At 40.2% G+C, this 23,960-nt stretch overlaps 1 protein-coding gene across 2 annotated transcripts in view; it reads left to right on the top strand.

Moving 5' to 3' along the window:
* Window positions 1-23,960, top strand: part of cacnb4b (calcium channel, voltage-dependent, beta 4b subunit) — a 51,020-nt gene that overhangs the window by 8,750 nt on the left and 18,310 nt on the right. Inside the window, exon 2 of one of the 2 annotated variants that reach the window (XM_052129954.1) lies at window positions 9,027-9,110. In XM_052129954.1, the coding sequence (XP_051985914.1) occupies window positions 9,027-9,110 (84 nt within the window). Of the gene's footprint in view, window positions 1-9,026; window positions 9,111-9,657; window positions 10,199-23,960 lie in introns of those variants that run through there. The other variant, XM_052129955.1, reaches the window with a different exon arrangement.

Raw genomic sequence — 23,960 nt, forward strand, 5'->3', positions numbered from 1 at the left:
GCAGGGCCGCCGTATAGGGGGGAAAAGTTAGGACCATTCCAAGGGCCCCTGAATGACAGGCCCCAACAAATAGGTAAAAACTAATTTAATTAATTATTTTTTTTTTAATTATATTATACACTATATAAACCATCATCATTGAGTATATTTCAAATAATAATACAATTAATTATGTCTTTGATTTTACTTATTTTGGCAATAAAAGTTAAATATCCCCATTGACCAAAAAGTAAACATCCATATTGACCGACCACCCCCCTGTATCTGCATGAAATGGTTTGGTCCTGCCTTAGCGCGCTCATCAGCATTGTTGCCAACTTAGCGACTTTGTCGCTATTTTTAGCGACTTTTCAGACCCCTTTAGCGACATTTTTTCAAAAAAGCGACTAGCGACAAATCTAGCAATTTTTTATTTTATTTTTTTTTTGGACAAACCATAGCAACTTTCCAAATTCCAAATATCGCCAGTACTGCAAGCGTGAGGTCTTACTTCCCCGCTGCGTCTGCTCTGTTCAGTGAGCGGCTGAGAGGAGCAGCACATTCCGTTGACTGCACGCCAGCGGACATAGACATGAATGAGCTGCGCATGTGCACGCTGTGTTAGCAGGAACCAATCAGTGATCACATAGCAGCTGCCATCTCCTTTGTTTTAATTCAAAACATTTAATTTGACCGTTTTTTCTTGGCATGCGCTTATATTCGCTACTAATCAGAGTTTTAGTTCATTCCGGTTCGGTTTCTGAACTCTCCGACTTCAGATCGTATATTTACAGACTCTATACATTTTACTTATCCAAACACAACAATAAACCTTCTTCAAACTCATAAACGTAACGTTAGCTAAGTTCCGTTCCGTTGTCTAACAGAAAATATGTAATTGAGAACCGTTTTACTGGACATTCGGCTATATACTTATATAAAAACAGTATGAGCACGGTTTAGGGGAGATAACCGTTATTATAAACTGAAGTAGGCTACAGTACCGACAAATTAGGCAGAATGCAAATACGACACGATGACGTCATTAATATGCTAATGACGCATGACGTCATCTGGTGACGTTTAGCTACTTTTTGAGCAGGCTTTAGCTACTTTCCATTGAAAATAGTTGGCAACACTGCTCTTCGATGAGTGAATGACGGTGTTTAGTTGCAGACAGTTAGTCGATGCGCCAGAAACACAGATTACAATGTTGAGTAGTTTAAGAAAATCTGGTTTTCAAAAAAGGAAAGAGAGAAAAGAGAGAGAGGAAAGACAAAGGAAAGGGTGTCAATCTGTAACCCAGTTTTTCACCAAGAAAGGTGGGTAGCCTTTAGTCTGTGAGTGGTATTAACCTGTTGTCCATAGAGACAGAGCGTATTTAGGCCACGGAACAATCCGTCTCCACTGACTTTGCATTGCGAGAGACTGCCTCCTTGTCATTTATGACTTATAATAAAAAAACAAAACAATGTCTAAAAGCTGCTGTGTGACAAGGTATACAGCAAACAAGCTAAATAACCCAGAAATAATTTTTTATAAGCTGTCGACACCAAAAAACGGTTTGTTTCAGGACATAAAAGGAGACTACTACCCGAACTACTCTGAGAACTACGCCCACTGGAACGCGACATGATATTGTAAAAAGAAAAAACATTCATAATTTTAACCATGTCGTTTGCTTATTTCACCACCCTATGTGAACCTGAGAGGAGGAGATATATTCAATTTACCCATTCTTCCTTCTGATGCTTCACGTCTTATTGCCTGTATCTACTTTTGTCTCCTTAAAGGCTGGCTTTTATGGTTCTGAAGCTTATAAAAATGTATTTCTGGGTTTAGTTAGGCATTTTCTGTCTTTTGTTATATGTCATAAATGACAAGGAGGCATCCTCTCGCAATGCAAAGTCAACGGAGACGGTTGGATTGTCTTCCCTGTGGGCGTGGTCTTCAGATTATGACTCGTTGCGCTCAGTCTCTGTAGTGAAATATACGGAAGAGGATTAGGGCCAAGCAATAATAAAAAAATAAAACCATCTCGAGATTAAAGTCATTATAATGCAAGATTAAACTCGTTAAATTTCGAGAAAAAAGTCGAAGTACAATCTTGAGAATAAACTCATTAAATATCGAGAATAAAGTCATTATAATGCGAGATTAAACTCGTTAAATTTCAAGAAAAAAGTCGAAATACAATCTTGAGAATAAACTCATTAAATATCGAGAATAAAGTCATTATAATGCGAGATTAAACTTAACGAGTTTTTTCTCGAAACACAACGACTTTATTCTTGATATTTAATGAGTTTATTCTCAAGATTGTATTTCGACTTTTTTCTCGAAATTTAACGAGTTTAAGCTCGCATTATAATGACTTTAATCTCGAGATGGCTTTATTTTTTTTATTATTGCTTGGCCCTATTCCTCTTCCGTAGAAATAAGCTAGCTAGCTAAAAAAAAAATAATAATAATAAGTTAGCTAGCTGCAGGTGTTAGCCTACATTTCATCAACATTTAAACAGTGCAGGGAAACTTTTAGCAAGATATTCATATTAAATCATTGTCCATGCCCCTTTTAGCAGACTTAACAACAGATGAGTCAGCAGCACCCCAGTCTCCCCATAACTGCACCCCTCCCTGTCCCTGTGAAGAAGGTGAGCAACATCATGTAAATGACTTAGCATCATTCCAGGGAGTCTGTGTGGGGTTCTCTGTCTCTCTTGCTCTTTTTACCATAACAAAAAAGAAAATGAAATATTTATTAATGACAGAAATCAAACACAAATTATTTTCTCACATAATGACCATTATTGGCTAGAAAGCTAGACTTCAAAGACTTGATCAATGACTTTGCTAGCAAGAAGGCTTGGTGCTGGGCTCTTGGTGAGTCAGGCTGAGCAAGGTCTAGTGATAGCTCTCAAATGGTGTGGCTATGGCTGTTAACTTACCTTTTAATTTGATGTCACTGTTAGTGTTAGTTTATGACCATATTCCAAACCTCAAAACCTATTGATTTAGTGATCACTTGATCTGTTTTGTAGCACTATAATAACCCTGATGTGAAAATTTCATTTTACACGTCAACTTTATTTTGTTGTTGGCATATATGTGCAGTTAAGTTCAAAAATCTGCTGTTTTCATTGTTTTGAAATGATGATGTTAATTTACTTTGAATAAAAAGTGAATATATATTTCGTTTTTTTCGTTTTTTTATAATCTGTCATTAATTTTACAATAAAAATACATTGAGACTGTAAAGGATTGCCTTTTTTATGGTGGCTTTTAATCTTGCATCAAAGAGTGAACTGCATACTGTATGCATACTTGCATTTACAAATCACCAGCAGTAAATATTGTGCTAGTACTAGTATTGAACTACAAGAAACAAGACAGTTGCAAGCCTTTGATTAGAGTTATGTAAAGCTTTTGATGGCAAAGTTAGGCCCAAGAGGTGTGGTGACAACAGCTGCTCAGAAGGGGCCCAATTAGATTTTTTTGTCATGGGGCCCAAAATTCCTGGCGGCACCCCTGTGTGTGAGAGACTCACTAAGTACACATTTCCCTACATACTCTACATAATCTACATAGGCTACTCACGTAATTAAATAGAGTTCTAAAAATGGAAAACCTGCAATTTAATAAATACAATTATTTTCAAAGTTCTCATACTGTTACGATTCCTGGTTGTCTGCCCCGTGTTTCTCGTGTCCCCTGTCTTTAACGACAATTCCCATGATTTCCGGCCCTCATCACTGCCAGCGCTGTGTTATTGTTCGACAGGTGTACTGCCCCAGTCAAACTCCCCACCTGCCACTGTCCCCGGGGCAGACAACCAGGAATCGTAACACATACAGTACCACAATATTTTTAGCTATAATAAAGCTACAAGGAAATATACCAAAGAGCCCACCAAAATGTTATCACCAGTTTTCTGATAACATTGTTTTGACAGAGGCAAGTGTATTGATAAAATTGCAAGATAACTTTTCTATTCAAGTTCAAAAATCAGTATGCCTAGTAGTTTTCTTTGAAAATAATGCTCCATGTGGGCACAGAACCATCTTCTGTGTTAAAATGAGTGCTGTGATTGAGTGGAGTCTGTAACATCTTGTCTTTCATCATTTCTGTGTTCTGATGGGCTGCTTAGTGCCTTGAACAAATATTCAGCCCCCAGCCTTTATTTCACACAATTTATTTGTACAACCTGAGATTGAGGAATTCAACATATTGTTTTATTTGTGAATCACTGAACAACAGTGCAGCCCAAATAAATAAATACAATTAAGCATTAAATAATAATAATAATAATAATAATAATAATAATAATAATAATAATAATAATTCTAATAATAAAACAAACAATAACCGAAATGTCAAGAATTAATAAGTATTCATTACCCTATTTTAAGACTTGGTTGAACCACCTTTTGTAGCTATTACAGCCATCAGTCTTTTAGGATAAGTCTTTATCAACTTTGCACAACGTGATGGAGCAATATTTGCCCATTCCTCCTTGCAAATTTGCTCAAGCGTACAGCTTAAGTTAGTTTGGGATCAGCGATGGCCAGCAATTTTGAGGTCTCTCAAAAACAGATGTTCAATAGGGTTGAGGTCAGGACTCTAACTGGGCCACTCAAGGCAGATGTGCCGCCAGGAATTTTGGGCCCCATGACAAAAAAATCTAATTGGGCCCCTTCTGCGCAGCTGTTGTCACCACATCTCTAGGGCCTAACTTTGCCATCAAAAGCTTTACATAACTCTAATCAAAGGCTTGCAACTGTCTTGTTTCTTGTAGTTCAATACTAGTACTAGCACAATATTTACTGCTGGTGATTTGTAAATGCAAGTCTGCATACAGTATGCAGTTCACTCTTTGATGCAAGATTAAAAGCCACTATAAAAAAGGCAATCCTTTACAGTCTCAATGTATTTTTATTGTAAAATTAATGACAGATTATAAAAAAAAAAGAAAAAAACTAAATATATATTAACTTTTTTTTCAAAATAAATTAACATCATCATCTCAAAACAATGAAAACAGCAGATTTTTTAACTTAACTGCACATATATGCCAACAACAAAATAAAGTGTAAAAAACAACAAAAGTGTAAAATAGAATTTTCACATCAGGGTTATTATAGTGCTACAAAAACAGATCAAGTGATCACTAAATCAATAGGTTTTGAGGTTTGGAATATGGTCATAAACTAACACTAACAGTGACATCAAATTAAAAGGTAAGTTAATAGCCATAGCCACACCATTTGAGAGCTATCACTAGACCTTTCTCAGCCTGACTCACCAAGAGCCCAGAGCCGAGCCTTCTTGCTAGCAAAGTCATTGATCAAGTCTTTGAAGTCTAGCTTTCTAGCCAATAATGGTCATTATGTGAGAAAATAATTTGTGTTTGATTTCTGTCATTAATAAATATTTCATTTTCTTTTTTGTTATGGTAAAAAGAGCAAGAGAGACAGAGAACCCCACACAGACTCCCTGGAATGATGCTAAGTCATTTACACGATGTTGCTCACCTTCTTCACAGGGACAGGGAGGGGTGCAGTTATGGGGAGACTGGGGTGCTGCTGACTCATCTGTTGTTAAGTCTGCTAAATGTGAATATCTTGCTAAAAGTTTCCCTGCACTGATTAAATGTTGATGAAATGTAGGCTAACACCTGCAGCTAGCTAACTGCAGGTGTTAGCTTTTTTTTAGCTAGCTAGCTTATTTCACTACAGAGACTGAGCGCAATGCGTCATAATCTGAAGACCACTCTCACCGGGAGGGAAGACAATCCAACCGTCTCCGTTGACTTTGCATTGCGAGAGGCTGCCTCCTTGTCATTTATGACATATAACAAAAGACAGAAAATGCCTAACTAAACCCAGAAATACATTTTTATAAGCTTCAGAACCATAAAAGCCAGCCTTTAAGGAGACAAAAGTAGATACAGGCAATAAGACATGAAGCATCAGAAGGAAGAATGGGTAAATTGAATATATCTCCTCTCAGGTTCACATAGGGTGGTGAAATAAGCAAACGACATGGTTAAAATTATGAATGTTTTTTTTCTTTTTACAATATCATGTCGCGTTCCAGTGGGCGTAGTTCTCAGAGTAGTTCAGGTAGTAGTCTCCTTTTATGTCCTGAAACAAACCGTTTTTTGATGTCGACAGCTTTTCTGGGTTATTTAGCTTGTTTGCTGTATACCTTGTCACACAGCAGCTTTTAGACATTGTTTTTTTTTGTTATATGTCATAAATGACAAGGAGGCAGTCTCTCGCAATGCAAAGTCAATGGAGACGGTTGGATTGTTCCTTGGCCTAAATACGTTCTGTCTCTATGGACAACAGGTTAATACCACTCACAGACTAAAGCTACCCACCTTTCTTGGTGAAAAACTGGGTTACAGATTGACACCCTTTCCTTTGTCTTTCCTCTCTCTCTTTTCTCTCTTTCCTTTTTTGAAAACCAGATTTTCTTATACTACTCAACATTGTAATCTGTGTTTCTGGCGCATCGACTAACTGTCTGCAACTAAACACCGTCATTCACTCACTGATGAGCGCGCTAAGGCAGGACCAAACCATTTCATGCAGATACAGGGGGGTGGTCGGTCAATATGGATGTTTACTTTTTGGTCAATGGGGATATTTAACTTTTATTGCCAAAATAAGTAAAATCAAAGACATAATTAATTTTATTATTATTTGAAATATACTCAATGATGATGGTTTATATGGTGTATAATATAATAAAAAAATAATAATAATTAAATTAGTTTTTACCTATTTGTTGGGGCCCCTTGTCATTCAGGGGCCCTTGGAATGGTCCTAACTTTTCCCCCCTATACGGTGCCCCTGACTCAAGGACATCAATTTTCTTAATTTTATGCCACTGCAGTATTGCTCTGGCTTTGGGCTTTGGGTTGTTGTCCAGAAACACAAAGTTCTTCCAAATTTTGCACTTTCAGGCTAAGGGGAGAAGGTTCTTATCCAAAATATCTGTGTATTTTGTAGAATTCATTTACCACTGAAATTCAAATATTGCCAGTCCCTGCTGCTGAAAAGCACCCCCATAACATGATAATATCACCAGTGTATATTACTGTGAGGATGGTGTTATGTGTCTGCTGTAAAGCATTGGCTTAGTCTTAGTCTCATCACATCATGAGACCTTCTGCCACATCTTTGCAGTATCGTTCAAGTGATGTATTGCAAAGTCTTTAAGCATGTGCTGCTTCTTTTTTTCAGCAAAGACTTCTACCTAGCCACTCCTTTACAGCCCCTTTTTCTGCAAGTTATTTTTTAGATTGTTTAGCCATGGACATTATTTTCAGTCGCAGCCACTGACTTCTGTAGCTCAGTCAGAGTGATGGTTGGTTTTGCAGTCTGTCTGACAAATGCCATTCTTGTTTGCCAACTAAGGCTGCGTTCCACTTCACATTTAACATCCACTTGCTAACTACCCTAAGCACTTTCCCTAAGTAGAATCCCGTCGCCATTTTGGAAGTCCATTCCACTTTCAATGAGTGAGGGAAGTTTCTACTGACAGACCCTCAACCCTTCGATTTTGACTGAGGGAGCGAGACTACTCTGATGTACACTTCGGGCAGCTCCAAATCCCACAATGCAACTCGATTGTGATGTGACAGCATATCGCTCTTCATCAACCCCATCCCCACACAACTCTAATGTATAATGAAAATGAAGGGCAATTAAGCAGTTTAGAAAAGTTATATTGAGATTTAGCAGCATAATACTTGTTGCTTTAACTATCTGTTTGTCACACAGTTACACCCCATGTGTTCTTTGTTATGTTACCATTTTCCATTTGTAAAGCTTGATTAATCCTTTCTAACAATTACATCTAATAATACATTTAAAAAAAAGATTTATATACAAGCCCCTGAAATTACAACTAAACTTTACCTGAATCTGTGGTTGCATCAATTATAAAAAAAAAAAAAAAAAAAAAAAAAAAAAGGTTTAGGGTGTTCTTTTAATTATTATTATTACGAATTATTATAATTATTAATATTAAAGAAATATCCATGTGATAGGGCTGGGCAATAAGCAAAAAATGATATGTCAATATTCTTAAAAGTTTTATCTTTTGGATTGGGACTGCCACGGACTGATATCAATCCTTGCCAGTCTCTCTACTGTTTTGCAGCTAATGAATACAAGTTTTTACTAGTAAGAATACAATTGTAGACCTCTGTAATTGGAATATTTACTAGTAAAAATTTATGAGAGCTCTGTAATTTAATTTAATTTTTTTATTTATTTTTTACTAGTAAGAATCGAACTGCAGAGCTCTTTAATTTGAATTTTTGACTTTTAAAAATGCATATTACAGAGCTGTGTAATTCTCAAGTTTCACAATTTATTTTTATTATTATTATTGTTTTTTGTTTGTTTGTTTTTTAATGTAGTAATCCGCTCAGAGCGATCATGGAATGAGAGACAAATGACGTCAATAAAACTTGGTCACTGACTGACGGCAGATTCATTAAATGTATCTCAACTAACTCATAACACACAAAAGACGGTATTTTGCTTCCACCTGCTGGCTAAAAACGTTAATGTCACAGGGATGAATCAAAGTTCCCACATTTAGCACAACTCTTACACAACTTCTTACATATTCAAGGACCAGAACTGTTGTATAAAATAAAACATGCACTTGGCAAATATTCCTCGTCAATATTCGGTATGTCATGTTTCTTTTCTGCCAAAACGTGTATCATGTTTATTAATCGTGTATTGTTAGCCTTCTATAACCATGTGAGCAACTCAGCAAGCATAGGCCCTATTCAAAAGGAATTCAAAAATGTTTGCTGTTAAACTTAATACTGAACCTAAACCTTATTCTTATTCTGTCCTAAGTTATAATATTACATATAAAAAATAAGTTTCCTTTTTTTCTCTAAACATTGTTTGTAAAATGTACTAATAATATAATCTCAAACAGCCCTTGTAAATGGTTGTGAAGACCAAACATATCTGAAACAATTCATTCATATTTTGTCATTGCACCCTCTACAGGTGAACAGGGGAACATATTCACGGCGCAGTCGACTGAAGAGGTCTGACGGCAGCACCACCTCCACCAGTTTTATCCTGAGACAGGTAAAAAGACATTGCACATTTCTGGAGAGGGATCAAACCTGCTTCAGGGAGGCATATATCTTAGAGACGTGTGTTTATATATACATTAAGTACATCACATAATCACTTATACAGAGCAGATATAGGCCTACGTCATCATATATCATTGTGGAAATAAAACTTGATAGGGTAGAATTACTAGTAATTTGTTATTATACGTTTACTTATTACTGTCTTTAACCTTTTAATCTATTCATGCACATACAATATTTAGGTATAAGTTAAGAATGTAGGTAAGATTTAAGAATGTATGAGTACTCAAGAAAATGCATAGTTGATTAAAAATAGAATTCATACATAGAAAAAGTGTAGAGAATGATTTTATAAATTAAATTAAGAAAGAAGGAACATAGAACAAATACAGGGAAAGATACTGGAGAAAAAATGACAGTACATTCTAATTAAATAACAGAGGGGGAGAGAGAGTCTCTCTCACATCAGCACTCACAGTCAAGGAGAACACACGTCAGCAGCAGCAGCTCTGACTGTAAGGCTGCTCGGCCAACCAGCATGCAGCTGGTCAACTGTGTCATCAGGCTGAGATTGAGGAAGGGTTCTCTCTCTCTTCATCTCTTTCTTTCTCTTTCTATCTCTATCTCTGATGCGGGGAGCAGTGCCGTGAGTGTGTGTGCTGAGAAATGATGAAACGTCCGCGTCAGTGAGCTGTTGGGAAGCTTCTCTCTGCCTGAGGATGTGAGAGAATTGTAGGCTGAACGAGGGATCTACTCCATCCTGCAGGCCTGCTTTCCCTCTGTCTCTCTCTCTCTCTCTCTCTCTCTCTCTCTCTCTCTCTCTCTCTCTCTCTCTCTCTCTCTCTCTCTCTCTCTCCATCCTCTTTTGTGAGGCATCTCTCGCCCTTTTTTCTCCTACTTGTTCTTCCTCTGTGGAACGAGGGGATCGACATCCCCCATCGATTTTTTTTTTGGTCGTGGCTCCCACCTCCTCCTCCTCTCTTTTTTCTCTCTCTATTCTTCAAGAGGACCTCTTTGGAATAGCAAACCTCCATGTATGACAATTTGTACCTGCATGGATTTGAAGACTCGGAGGCGGTGAGTTATTTTTCTCTCGACTGGAATTGGCTAAGGCTATATATAGTGTTTTCCCCCTGGCTATATGTATGTGTGTGTGTGTGTGTGTGTGTGTGTGTGTGTGTGTGTGTGTGTGTGTGTGTGTGTGTGTGTGTGTGTGTGTGTGTGTACAGAACACTGGCTCAGCTGTGCTGCAAATACAGGGCCTGTAAGACCATGATTTTTTAAGATGCAGCCCACCGATCTCCGTGGGTGTAGTATAGGGAGATGCTCATCAGGGTTGTGCGTGTTTCTGTATGTATTCTTATTAGCACACTTTGACAATGAACAATCACTTCTATTCCATACGGCACAAGAACATTACTGGAAAAAAAATAGGATGTTCCTCATTCATTCTTCAATTGGAGTTTGTTAAGGATTACGCTAAATAAAAAACATGATGTGGCATTGTATTCTCTGTGGGGAATGTCTGCCATTACTTTAAGGTTACATTTGTTTAATGTATTAAAATATAGACTGTGGAAATGTAAAGCTTCATTTACTGTCTGGCTTTAAAGTGACATAGTCGTTTTTTGCCGATGATGTGTAGAATGTAATAAGTCACATGGCTTAGGTTCCCCACTTGAATTGCTTTAAATGAATTTGAGCCAAGAGTCTGGAAAAGCCATCAGGGATTGTGTGTGTATGTTTTAGAGACCTATATAACCTACAAGTACTCTAATTCTCATCAGATGTGTTTATATTTTCATGCTTTGTATGTTTGGAGTCTTTTTAGACATTTATCTGTACTATTTATATTCAGACAGGATAAACAGTGTGAAATTGTGTGCTCATATGTAGAATGAACATATAATAACACACAACTTTATAACTTGAATGCTATTATAGAACAATAGATATTTTAATAACTGGGGGGAAAAATAATTGAAAATATGGATACAAAATTATATTCAAGAGGTGTTCTGTGTAGTTTTACTATATCTATATATATACATATACAGTACTGTGCAAAGGTTTTAGGCACTTGTAAAGAATGTTGCATAGTGAGGATCTCTTCAAAAATAATGCCATAAATAGTTTTCATTTATCAATTAACATCATACAAAGTCCTGTAAACATAAAAACAAAGCTAAATCAATATTTGATGTGGCCACCTTTGCCTTTAAAACAGCCCCAAATCTCATAGGTACACCTGGATACAGGTTTTCTTGGTTGTTGGCAGATAGGATGCACCAAACTTGGAGAATTCACCACAATTCTTCCATCTATTTAGTCTCAATTGCTTCTGTCTCTTCATGTTATCCCAGAATGACTTGACGTTATGTTTTCTATTTGCAAAAGAAAAGTTTGGGAGTCAAAAATGTATTTTTCCTATTGACACACTTTAGCTGAAGATATAAATAACCATCTTTAGACAAAAGTTTTTGTGAAACAAGTGCCCAAAACATTTGCACAGTACTGTGTGTATATATATATATATATTATATATATATATATATATATATATATGTGTGTGTGTGTGTGTGTGTGTGTGTGTGTGTGTGTTTTAAATTAGTTTTGTAGACAAAAATATAATTTTGCCAACATATTAATTTATTTATTTACAAAACTATAACTTATTTAATACTTGGACTGAATAAATAATAAAAGTAGCAACTAAGTGCACAGCATAAAGATGGGAACACCTTCAATACTGTTTAAAAAGCATCCCAGGGTGATACCTCAAGAAGTTGGTTGATAAAATGCCAAGAGTACATTTCTGCACAAATTTAGGCAAAGTGTGGCCAGTTTGAAGATGCTAAAATATGACATAGTTTTGATTTATTTTGGATTTTCTTTTTTGTCACAACATAATTCCCATATTTCCATTTCTATTATTCCATAGTTGTGATGACTTTACTATTATTCAAAAATGTGAAAAAATAAAGAAAGTGACCTTAAACTTTTGAATGGTAGTGTGTATATATATATATATATATATATATATATATATATATATATATATATATATATATACACACACACACTATGTATATACTGGTGGCCTGAAGTTTGGAATAATGTACAGATTTTGAAATTGGGACTTTTATTCACCAAAGTGGCATTCAACTGATCACAATCTATAGTCAGGACATTAATAATGTGAAAAATTACTATTACAATTTAAACTAAAAGCTAAACTTCTCATCAAAGAAGTTCTCATCAAAAAAATCCTCCTCGTGCAGCAATGACAGCTATGCAGATCCTTGGCATTCTAGCTGTCAGTTTATCCAGATACTCAGGTGACATTTCACCCCACGCTTCCTGTAGCACTTACCATAGATGTGGCTGTCTTGTTGGGTAATTCTCACGCACCTTATAGTCTAGCTGATCCCACAAAACTCAATGGGATTAAGATCCATAACACTCTTTTCCAATTATGTGTTGTCCAATGTCTGTGTTTATTTGCCCACTATAACCTTTTCTTTTTGTTTTTCTGTTTCAAAAGTGGCTTTTTCTTTGCAATTCTTCCCGTGAGGCCTGCACCCCTGAGTCTTCTCTTTACTGTTGTGCATGAAACTGAGGACATGTGAGGTGTCTGTTTCTCTAACTAGAGACTCTGATGTACTTATCCTCTTTTTTAGTTGTATCTAAGATGTTCCACATCTCTTTCTGTCCATGTTAGAGCCAGTTATCCTTTGTCTTTGAAGACGGTAGTGTACACCATTGTATGAAACCTTCAGTGTTTTGGCAATTTCAAGCATTGTACAGCCTTCATTCCTCAAAACATTGATTGCTTGACAAGTTTCTAGAGAAATCTGTTTCTTTTTTGCCATTTTCTACCTAATATTGACCTTAAGACATGCCAGTCTATTGCATTCTATGGCAACTCAAAAACAAACACAAACACAATGTTAAGCTTCATTTAATGAACCAAATAGCTTTCAACTGTGTTTGATTTAATGGCAAGTGATTTTCTAGAACCAAATTAGCAATTAGCATGATTACGTATGGCCAAGCAGAGACAAAGACAACAAGGGGTGATCAAAGATTCCAGTTTGAATCCAGGGGATTTGGTTTATCTACGTAATCGCAGAGTGAGAGGAAGAAATAAAATCCAGGACTGTGTGTTGGAAAGATTGGACCGGACAAGGCGGTGTATAAGGTAGTTCCAGTGGATCAATCGCGTCCACCAAAGAATGTGCATCGTTTGGAGCTACGCCGTTGTGGACCTCTGCAGAAGGAGCCTGTGTGGTCAAGGGAGCATCAAGGGACCGACTCAAGTACAAGCATGGCACCATCAGAGTCTGAGCCTGAGGAGGATTGGGAGGAGCTCCGACTGGTGGTACAAGAGCACCTGTCTTCGGGGGTGGAAAGGGAAATGAGTACAGAAGAGGTAGCTTCCAGAGATGACGAGAAATCAATAACCACGGGGACAGACTCTACTGTTCGACGCTCCCAGAGGGCTAGAGCGGGACAGCATAGTAATCCCTTTAGGGAACCACGATCGGTGCAGGGTATGGAAGCTGCAGCAATTCCCCTAGGGTTAAATGATGGCTTAGGACCCCCTTCTAGTGAAGTTGGGGCATTGGAGACAGTCTTAGAGCTTTTGCTGCAAGTGATGCATGAATTAAAAAGAGTGAGGAGAGGTGGTTAAGGTTGTTATTTTTAAGGATGTTGTCAGGAAATGTACATAGTGAATCATCGGGACGATGATTTGACAAGTGGGGGTGGATGTGGCATTGAGCTCTGGTTTATGTCTGTACTTGACTATGGTGATGTTTTATATATGCATTCGTCATCTCAAAGTTTATATGCACTGGACACTGTATACCATGGATCTCTGAGGTTCATCACTGGTATGAAAGCCCTCACTCACCATTGTGAATTGTATGAACGTGTTGGATGGCCCTCACTATCAACACGGAGACTTCAACATTGGCTTATCTTCATCTACAAGGCTATTTTAGGTCTCCTCCCATCATACCTTCGGACCTATATCAGTATAAACAGTACCGGGACTTATAATCTTCGTTCCCTGGATCTTTTCCTGCTATCTGTCCCAAAGGTCAGAACTGAGCTAGGAAAAAAGGCTTTTAAGTTTGCGGCTCCCTCTGCTTGGAACAATTTGCAGAAATCCATGAAACTTACTGAGCTCGTCTCATTGGCTGCTTTTAAGAGGTTGTTGATTGACATGGAGGCAGCCACATCTGGCTGCAGATGTTTTACCTAATGTGTTTTTAGGATTGTGGCTGATTTTGAAAGATTTGCTGTGTCAGTTGTTTTATGTATCTAGTATGTTTGCAGTTTTTATGTTTGTATGTACTGTATATGTGGTATAGTACTGCTGCTTGTCTTGGCCAGGACACTCTTGTAAAAGAGATTTTTAATCTCAACGAGTCTCTTCCTGGTTAAATAAAGGTTTAATAATAATAATAAAAACGGGGTGGGGGGAGGAACTGCATATATTTAAGGGGGACAAGCACGGACTAATTTAAGTGATGCACCAAACTCATGCAGGGAAGACGCCACACAAACACGGCACTGAGAAAGAATGGGGTGAGTAGTATAGTAATTGTGGGGGGGGGGGTTTCGTGTGATAAAGGGGATAGTGTGCATGGGATTTAAGTGTATGTGTTTGTAGACCGTAAGCCCTCCCGAGAACCCCGGTAACCAGAGCGGCCTGAGTGTCAAATTGATGGTTGAAAGGTATGAAATGTTTGTTTACTTAAAATGTGTACGTTATTTCTGTATTATTAGGATTATTTGATTTAAGTGATGTATGTGAATTGATTTATTTTTGGTGTGTTTGTAACAGATTGCCTCGGTTTTGATTTAATTTGTCCTGTTTTGTTGATTGATTTGGTTATTTATAGTTGATTCATTTTGATTTGTTTTGTTTTCTTTCTTTAATTGTTTGGTTTTCTTTCTTTAAATCATTGGTTATGTTTCATGCTGTCCCTGAGTGAGGGGGAATGTTTAAAACCGATTTTAAAGAATGTGTCAATAAAATGAGTATTTATTAAGATATTTTAGTACCTTGTGATTAGTGTAAGCTCCCACACAACATCAAGGATAAGGTGTTGGAGTGATGGCTTCTGGAAAGGGGGCCTGTCTAGATCTGATCAAAAATAAACAATTTCAAATAGTGATGGTGCTGTTTTTTACATCAGTAATGTCCTGACTATATTTTGTGATCAGTTGAAACAGCAAAATCTGTACATTATAAACCTCCTGCCATGCCAGATTTTCAGAAACGTCTCGGGTTACATGTGTAACCCTTGTTCCCTGAAAAAGGCAGAACGAGATGTTGCGCTGCTAAGCGCTACGGGGAACAGCTTTAGCTGTGAGCCGAGCTGAATAATGTTTGGAACACGTCAATGAACATTGACCGGAATTTATAGCCTCGGCTGATGTAATCATTAGATGCACCTGAGGCCAGGCTATAAATGGATACGTCACCAGGTGTCGTCAGATACTTCTTTTTGAAGAGCAGTCCTGGGACGTCACAGTGCGGCAAAGCAGCGCAACATCTCGTTCCGCCTTTTTCAGGGAACAAGGGTTACACATGTAACCCGAGACGTTCCCTTTACAAAAGGCTTCACTACGATGTTGCGCTGCTAAGCGCTACGGGGAACGCAATACCCACGCCGCCGCACTTGGGGCTGTCCGGACCCCTACGGTTGTGCAGTGTACTCACAAAAACGCGAGAGGTCTCAGACATGAGCTTCAGATGTCGACTCAAGGGCATAAGAGCCCGGAGTAGCATAAACATCTAAACCATAAAGTTCGATGAATGTGTGCGAAGAGAACCCTGTCGCAACACAAACTTGTCATAAAAACTGATGAATGTGAGCGGAGAGGACCAGCCTGCCGCATCACAAACTTGTTCAGGCATGAGCTGAGATGTCGACTCAAGGGCATAAGAGCCCGGAGTAGCATAAACATCTAAACCATTCAATTTTTTTGAATGTGTGTGGAGAGGACCAGCCTGCCGCATCACAAACTTGTTCAGGCATGAGCTGAGATGTCGACTCAAGGGCATAAGAGCCCGGAGTAGCAAAGCATCTAACCCATAAAGTTCGATGAATGTGTGCGAAGAGAACCCTGTCGCAACACAAACTTGTCATAAAAACTGATGAATGTGAGCGGAGAGGACCAGCCTGCCGCATCACAAACTTGTTCAGGCATGAGCTGAGATGTCGACTCAAGGGCATAAGAGCCCGGAGTAGCAAAGCATCTAACCCATAAAGTTCGATGAATGTGTGCGAAGAGAACCCTATCGCACCACAAACTTGTCATAAAAACTGATGAATGTGAGCGGAGAGGACCAGCCTGCCGCATCACAAACTTCTTCAGGTATGAGCTGAGATGTCGACTCAAGGGCATAAGAGCCCGGAGTGCAGAACATCCAAACTAAAAAAGTCCAATGAATGTGTGCGGAGAGGACAACCTGCCGCATCACACACTTGTTTAGGCATGGGCTGAGATGCCGACTCAAGGGCATAAGAGCCCGGAGTAGCAAAGCATCGAGCCCATAAAGTTCGATGAATGTGTGCGAAGAGAACCCTATCGCAACACAAACTTGTCATAAAAACTGATGAATGTGAGCGGAGAGGACAAGCCTGCCGCATCACAAACTTGTTCAGGCATGAGCTGAGATGTCGACTCAAGGGCATAAGAGCACAGAGTAGCAAAGCATCTAACCCATAAAGTTCGATGAATGTGTGTGAAGAGAACCCTATTGCACCACAAACTTGTCATAAAAACTGATGAATGTGAGCGGAGAGGACCAGCCTGCCACATCACAAACTTGTTCAGGTATGAGCTGAGATGTCGACTCAAGGGCATAAGATCCCGGAGTGCAGAACATCCAAACTAAAAAGGTCCAATGAATGTGTGCGGAGAGGACAACCTGCCGCATCACAAACTTGTTTAGGCATGGGCTGAGATGTCGACTCAAGGACATAAGAGTCCGGAGTAGCAAAGCATCTAGCCCATAAAGTTCGATGAATGTGTGCGAAGAGAACCCTATCGCAACACAAACTTGTCATAAAAACTGATGAATGTGAGCGGAGAGGACCAGCCTGCCGCATCACAAACTTGTCCAGACATGAGCTTGAGATGTCGACTCAAGGGCATAAGAGCCCGGAGTGGCAAAACAGCCAAACTATAAAAATCCAATGAATGTGTGCAGAGAGGACAACCTGCCGCATCACAAACTTGCTGCAGAGGGAGACCTCTAGCCAAGGTTTTAGAGGAGGAGAGCCCTCTGGTAGAGTGCGCCCTGAAACCTACTGGCGAATCTTGACCGCAGCACCTCGTGAGGCCCGGGCAATAATGAGGATGCCTCTTTGAGGGCACCCGCCCACCAAGCCGTGGCAAACCGCAGTTGCCACATAGAACCTGGCAGTGGCGAGGCAAGTGCCCGCTGACAGTTCTTTCTACAGAAAATCCAGAACTGAAACAAACTGGCAGTTAGCTGGTTCTGTAATAAGAACTTTAGTAGAAGGAAACGCATGCAGGCGCATTTGCGTTACTACGTTCAGCCCCTCCCAAGGGGGGGGGACTGGGCGACTCGGGGAGAAGTAGAGGAGACATTGCGCTATCAACAGAGGCGAAGAGGTCCTCTTCTGCCCCGTAAAATCTACCCAGATCAGTTCCAAGTGGAGGGAGCCCTAGCACTTGAAATGGTCTCGATAATCTCAAGAGAAAACCCTGTGAACCTCATTTGGTACCCTTAGGGGCCAGACATGAAAGGTTTCACAATTCGGGCCAAGGACGAGAAGGTCCTCCCTGTCCGGAATCGCCCAAGGCGAGCCTTCGAGGAGAGGAATTAGCTCCGAGAAACATATCCTGTCCGGCCAGCGCGGCACCATTAATAGGAGGCAAGACCCTTGCTGGTGAACATCGCCAAGACTCCCGGGAGCAGAGAAACCTGGGAAAGAAATACATACAGACGCATTCCGGGTCATGTATGTGCCTAAATGTCCAGACCCAAGGGGGCTGGGTGATTTCAGGGAGAAGTAGAGGAGACATTGCGCTATCCATAGAGGCGAAGAGGTCCTCTTCTGCCCTAAGATCTCACCCAAACTTGTTCCAAGTGGAAAAAGCCTGGCATTTAAAAAGGTCTCGATAACCTCAGGAGAAAGCCCTGTGTCCCTCAGTTGGTACCCTTAGGGGCCACACATGAAAGATTCCACAATTCGGGGCAGGGATGAAATATTGCCCTGTGCCTGAGATAGAAGATCCTTCCTCTTCGGAATCGCCCAAGGCGAGTCGTCAAGAGAAGAGATTAGCTCCGAGAACCAAGCCCTGTTCGGCCAGCGCGGTGCTATCAGTAAGAGGCAAAAACCCTTGCTGGCGAACTCTGGGCAACTACTACCTTAGGGTGGAGTTCTTAACTCCCATGTTGGTATTTCCTGTCTGGACCGTAAATCTGCTCAAGTATACGGGCATCCAGGGATATAACTGACCTGAGTGACAGGAGCTTACCCTGGGCCCTAAGGAGAATCCGACGTGTCAGAAATACAGCTGACAAGAACGTGGGTCTCCTTGAAGATTTATGTAAGAGGCTACTGCTGCATTGTCCACCCGCACCAAGACATGGCAGCCTCAGGAGGAGGTATTTCAGGGCCAGAAATACAGCCATCAACCCGAGACAGTGACTGTGACAACCGAGCTGACGACCCTCCTATCCCCTTAAGCTGGACGACCACTTAAGGCCGCTACCCTGCCCGTCAGGGAGGCGTCTGTCGTTAGCAGTCTGCGACAACAAGACGCACCTAGAGTGGGACCCAAGGCAGAAAACCGGGGTCTGAACCACATAGAAAGGGAACGAAGCCTGAGGCGCGTAACCCTATTTAGCCCAGGGGTTTTGGCCTTTGGAAGAAATCCCCTGGCTTTTGGCCACAACAAAAACGGTCTCATGAGCAGAAGGTCCAGAGGGATCACCGTGGATGCGTTCGCCCTGAGACCTGGAAATCGTTGATACTGATAACAGTGCAACCTTGACCTAGCCTGACTTTGCTCAGGGTGATCTGAATGGACTCAATCCTAGCGGGAGACAGTTGTGCCCGCATTGTGATTGAACTCCATACGATGCCCCGATAGACAGTGTTCTGAGTGGGAGAGAGGATGCTTTTCTTGGCGTTGAGCCTCAACCCCAGAGAAACAGATGAGCTAAGACGATGTCCCTGTGCTGAACTGCCAGTTCCTGGACCTGCGCTAGGATCAGCCAGTCGTCTATGTAATTCAGAATGCAGATGCCCCAGAGTCGCAAGGAGCCAGCGCTACATCATGCATTGTGAATGTGCGGGTAAAAAGGGCTAGGCTGAGTGAAAGAACCTGACCCTGGAAGACTTCGCCCCCGGAAGTGAACCTCAGGAACTTTCCATGTTGTGGCAGAACTTCTAAATGAAGTATAGAAGTGCGTCATAAGATCAATGGTGACCAGCCAAACGAGTTGTAGGGCTTGAGACACGACCGTCTTGACAGGCATCATCTTGGACTTGAACACCCACGGGTAGTTCAAGCTTTAAGATCTAAGCCAGACGCCACCCCTCACCCTCCATGGGAAACGGGAAGTATTTAGTGTAATAACCTAACTCTCTCTCTGGAAGGGGAACACATACCATGGCCCCTTTAACCAGGAGATTGAGGTTTTTTTTTTTTTTTACAAAAAAGAATTCCGGTTTACGGTAGTGAGAACACACCGTTGAAACATGGAAAAGCGGCGAGAGAATTAAATCCTGACGCCCTTATAAGACCCACAGAACAGAATATATCCGGCAGAAGTTTCCACGCTGCCAGGATCTCTGAGATGGGTATTATATTTTAACACTTCCTGTTGAGGGTTGTCGGTGTTTCGCGTCCTGAATAAAATGCAGGAACAGCGAAAACACCCAATTTTGACGGAAGCCTCTGCAACCCGAAACACCAAGAGGTGGCGGGAATGGAGGGGCTTCGAGGGGGTACCGGGAGGGGTGAAGTGAAGCACGCGCCCTGTCCCGAGGGGAGCTACCCCCTAATCTAGGCGCAAGACCATCAGGGTTTTCTCTTACTAGAATTTATAGTCCTGAGGGCTGGCGAGGGCGGCGAGACTGTCCCCAATCCCTGGGAGGAGGAGCACGACTCGCCACGCTTTGCTTTTGAGCCTCCCTTCAGTCAGGACCGAGGTGGGTCTGAGGCTTGCTCGTCAAGCGCAGAACCCACACTCAGGTCGTCCAGGAGGTCAGCCTGGTATGCCTGAAAAACTGCATAGTGTGCAGAGCAGCACCAGCCTGACCTGCTGCTTGATAAACCCTTCCCACTAAAGTGGAGGTTGTCCTACAAGGCTTTGAGGGGAGAGAGGGCTTCTTAAGTGACGATGCCGAGCCCGGCGAGAGATAGCCCGCAAGCGTCTCTTCGACCGGCGGCATCACTGAATACCCCCGTGTCTCAGCACCCACGATAGTCGAATAAAATGACGTCGAGGGTATGTGAACACGGGAAGAAAATATATATATTTTTTTATTATTTTTTTATTTTTTTTATTTTTTAGGGGTTCTCCATGAGTGAAAAAGCTCTTCATGGAGGTTATCAAAGAAAGGGAAGGGACCCATGAGGCGTTCCCTTTCTTAGACTGGAAGATAAAATCTATCCCCTAATTGGTGCGTTTGGGGGTCTCTTTTTCGCGTGGCCAGTCCAATCTGGCAACCGCACGAGTAACAACATCGAGCAATTCCTCCGTAGATTTTTTATCACGGACGAAATGCTCGGAGGCGGGAAGAGAATAGCGATCCACCTCATGATCCGAAGAAGCATCGGAACGCGCTTCGAGATCATGTGAAGGACCAGCTGGGTTTGGGGAGAGAGTGAGAGAAAGGGATCAACCCGTCTCTTGCTCCTCAGCCAAATCCATGCACGAGCCCCACGAACAATCTTTTCGTGAGTGCTGACTCCCGGAAGCAAGCGAGGCGAGCACGACGCACTCTGCCAGTTAAAGCAAATCGCAGTGCTCGCACCCGCCCTGCTGCAACGCGAGAGCAGTGTGCTCTACCCCCAAACAAACAGCAAAAACTGATGTGTGCCGTCTTCAGCTATAGAGCGAGAAGAGGGGAACACGCACCGTTTGCTTTCAGTCATTCTCTCTCTTTTTTTTTTTTCCTTTAGAAATATATATATAATATTTTCTAAACAGAAGAGAAAAATAGAACAACGTTCACTGCACACTGCCTAACAGAATCTATCTCCTAACAGAGGAAAGAAAGTTTTGACAGGGTGTGTGAATCGCTCTGAAAAAAGAGTTTCTGACGACACCTGGTGACGTATCCATTTATAGCCTGGCCTCAGGTGCATCTAATGATTACATCAGCCGAGGCTATAAATTCCGGTCAATGTTCATTGACATGTTCCACACATTATTCAGCTCGGCTCACAGCTAAAGCTGTTCCCCGTAGCGCTTAGCAGCGCAACATCGTAGTGAAGCCTTTTGTAAAGGGAACAAAGGTTTTTAGAAGGATATTTTAGCTCTGGAGGTCCATACTATGAAAGTCAATGGGGTCCAACATTTCAACATCCAAAAGCACATAAAGGCAGTATAAAAGTATTAAATATGACTCTGAGGGGGGCTTCAAAGGTTTGGTTGCACACTACTCCGTCAACTCCTTGGTTGCACACAGAATTTTTTTTCAAAAAATCTTTGTTTGTGTCCTGCAGAAGAAATAAAGTCCTAAATGTTTGGTATGGCATGAGGGTGAGTAATTTATGAGATAATTCTCATTTGTGAGCTATTCCTTTATAGTATAATAGCACTAGTGAGAGTTTATAATTTGTTCATTTCTGAAATAGAGACACAGTTGATATTTACCAAGGATACATTATGAAGTACATTTTAGCAGAGTTTTGTCTGTTCAAGAACTCTGCAAGTTCCACTTTCACTTTGTTAAACTTCATTTTCAACTGTTGTCATCAATGACATTATACATGAATCCCTCCAAAGTCACTCTTCAGCAAAAAGAGTGTTATCTCTTCAAAATCAAGGATGAAAGCCATTCATTTGAATTTTTGTTTTTTGCTCAGAATCATCACTTCAGCAGCGGAAGATAAGCAAACTTGTGCATTTTATATTTCTCGAATCAGGCGTTTTGTGATTGGACTCACCGGCCTAATTTGGGTCCCTGCTGAAGTAAGCTTGTGTGGAGCGGCTGCCTTCAGGGAAAAAGTGTTTCGCCATAGGCAGCATGCTGAGATTTTTTAGCCGACTGCAATACTTTTTCGCTTTCTCTGTCTTTCTCTTTCTCTATCTCTCTAATGTCATATTGACCCAATCATTCTTTTCACTGACTTGAGCTAATGTTGTTTCCAAATTGGATTATGAGAATACAGCTTCCTAGATTCACTTCACTTTGGGTAGCATCTCTTATTAATTAGAGGACTATGTACTTTCTGATGGGATCTTCTTTATTATCTTAGAGGTGGAAAGTGTGAATGCAATATTGCCACTGTTATATGTTTTAGGTATTGGTTAAAAGCTGATAGGGATCAAGTGCATCTCTTATAAAAATGATGGAACCGTCTGAGGACTTTATGGAGATTTCAGGTGAACATGTTCAGATTGTATATTGTGACGTCTTTTATGGTCCTGAGAAGAAAGCCGTAAAGGTATGTATGCTTAAAGGCAATTATCTAGATTTACTGTCAGGCTATGTAGAATCTGTGGTTGTATAGCAACGCTAATAGAATATATATCCACTGAGCTGTTCAGGGCAACATTGAGGCAGCATTTGTACATATATGAAACATTACAACAGAGTAGTGTGTTGTCAACAGAAGATTAAAAGTAAAAGGAACTTTCCTTACAATTTATGAACAATAGAGTCTGAAGAGAATACAAGCAGATATGAATGTATAGCAGAAAAAATGGTTGGAAGCTCATAACAAAACACATTTATTTATAGTTTATTTTTTCAAACTTAACAGGTTTCGGTCCAGCAGCAGATTTTGGGTGACGTTTTATAGCCTGTTATTCTATTTTAAACAGTGTTTATGTTAGTCTCAAACTGTGACAGATGCCTCAAGATGAGAATCGCAGTCCAAATTATTTTGTGTTGGATACACTGTTTTAAACTGGGAATGTTCTAAATAATTGTTTCTATGAACACCTATGCAACAACTGATGTTTTACTATGCTGAAAAAAGTGGTAACCTGCAATTGTTAGTTCAAGGATCTATTTCTAGTTAATCTAACCTATATAAATTATGTTTGTTGGCATAACCTAATTTGTCTGGTTGATATAGTCAGATTAAATAACTAGTTAATCTAACCTATACATTTTTTTTTTACTTGAATGAAACCAGTTAATTCAGTTAATGGTCACATGAAGCACATATTATTTGACAAAAAAACATTTCACAATTGATTTTTCACACTGCAGGACTATTTAAAATTAACTAGTCAAGGCAAAAAGGTGATTACATTTGTGAAAAACTGAATTGGTGACCAGTCACAGCACCTAGAATATACATTATTACTTTCATGTATATTGTTACCTAAACTCTTGACATTGATAAAAAAAAAAACTTCCCATATTTAATTACAGCAATATCAATAATAAAGTGAAACTAGATTGATAAAGTCTGTCAAGACTTTGTTGTTGGCTTGACAAAGACTAGTCTGAAAGTTTAAACTAGTTTAAAAAAAAAATTAAATTGAAGGTTGAAGACAAACAGACAGGTTTGGGGATTTTGAAAAAATCCTAACCCCAGTCTATAGAATAACAGTTTGTTAGCTTTGTGAAGCCAATACGATTACAAGAATAAC

The sequence above is a fragment of the Xyrauchen texanus genome, chromosome 7 (genome assembly GCF_025860055.1).
Source record: "Xyrauchen texanus isolate HMW12.3.18 chromosome 7, RBS_HiC_50CHRs, whole genome shotgun sequence".
Lineage (NCBI taxonomy): Eukaryota > Metazoa > Chordata > Actinopteri > Cypriniformes > Catostomidae > Xyrauchen > Xyrauchen texanus.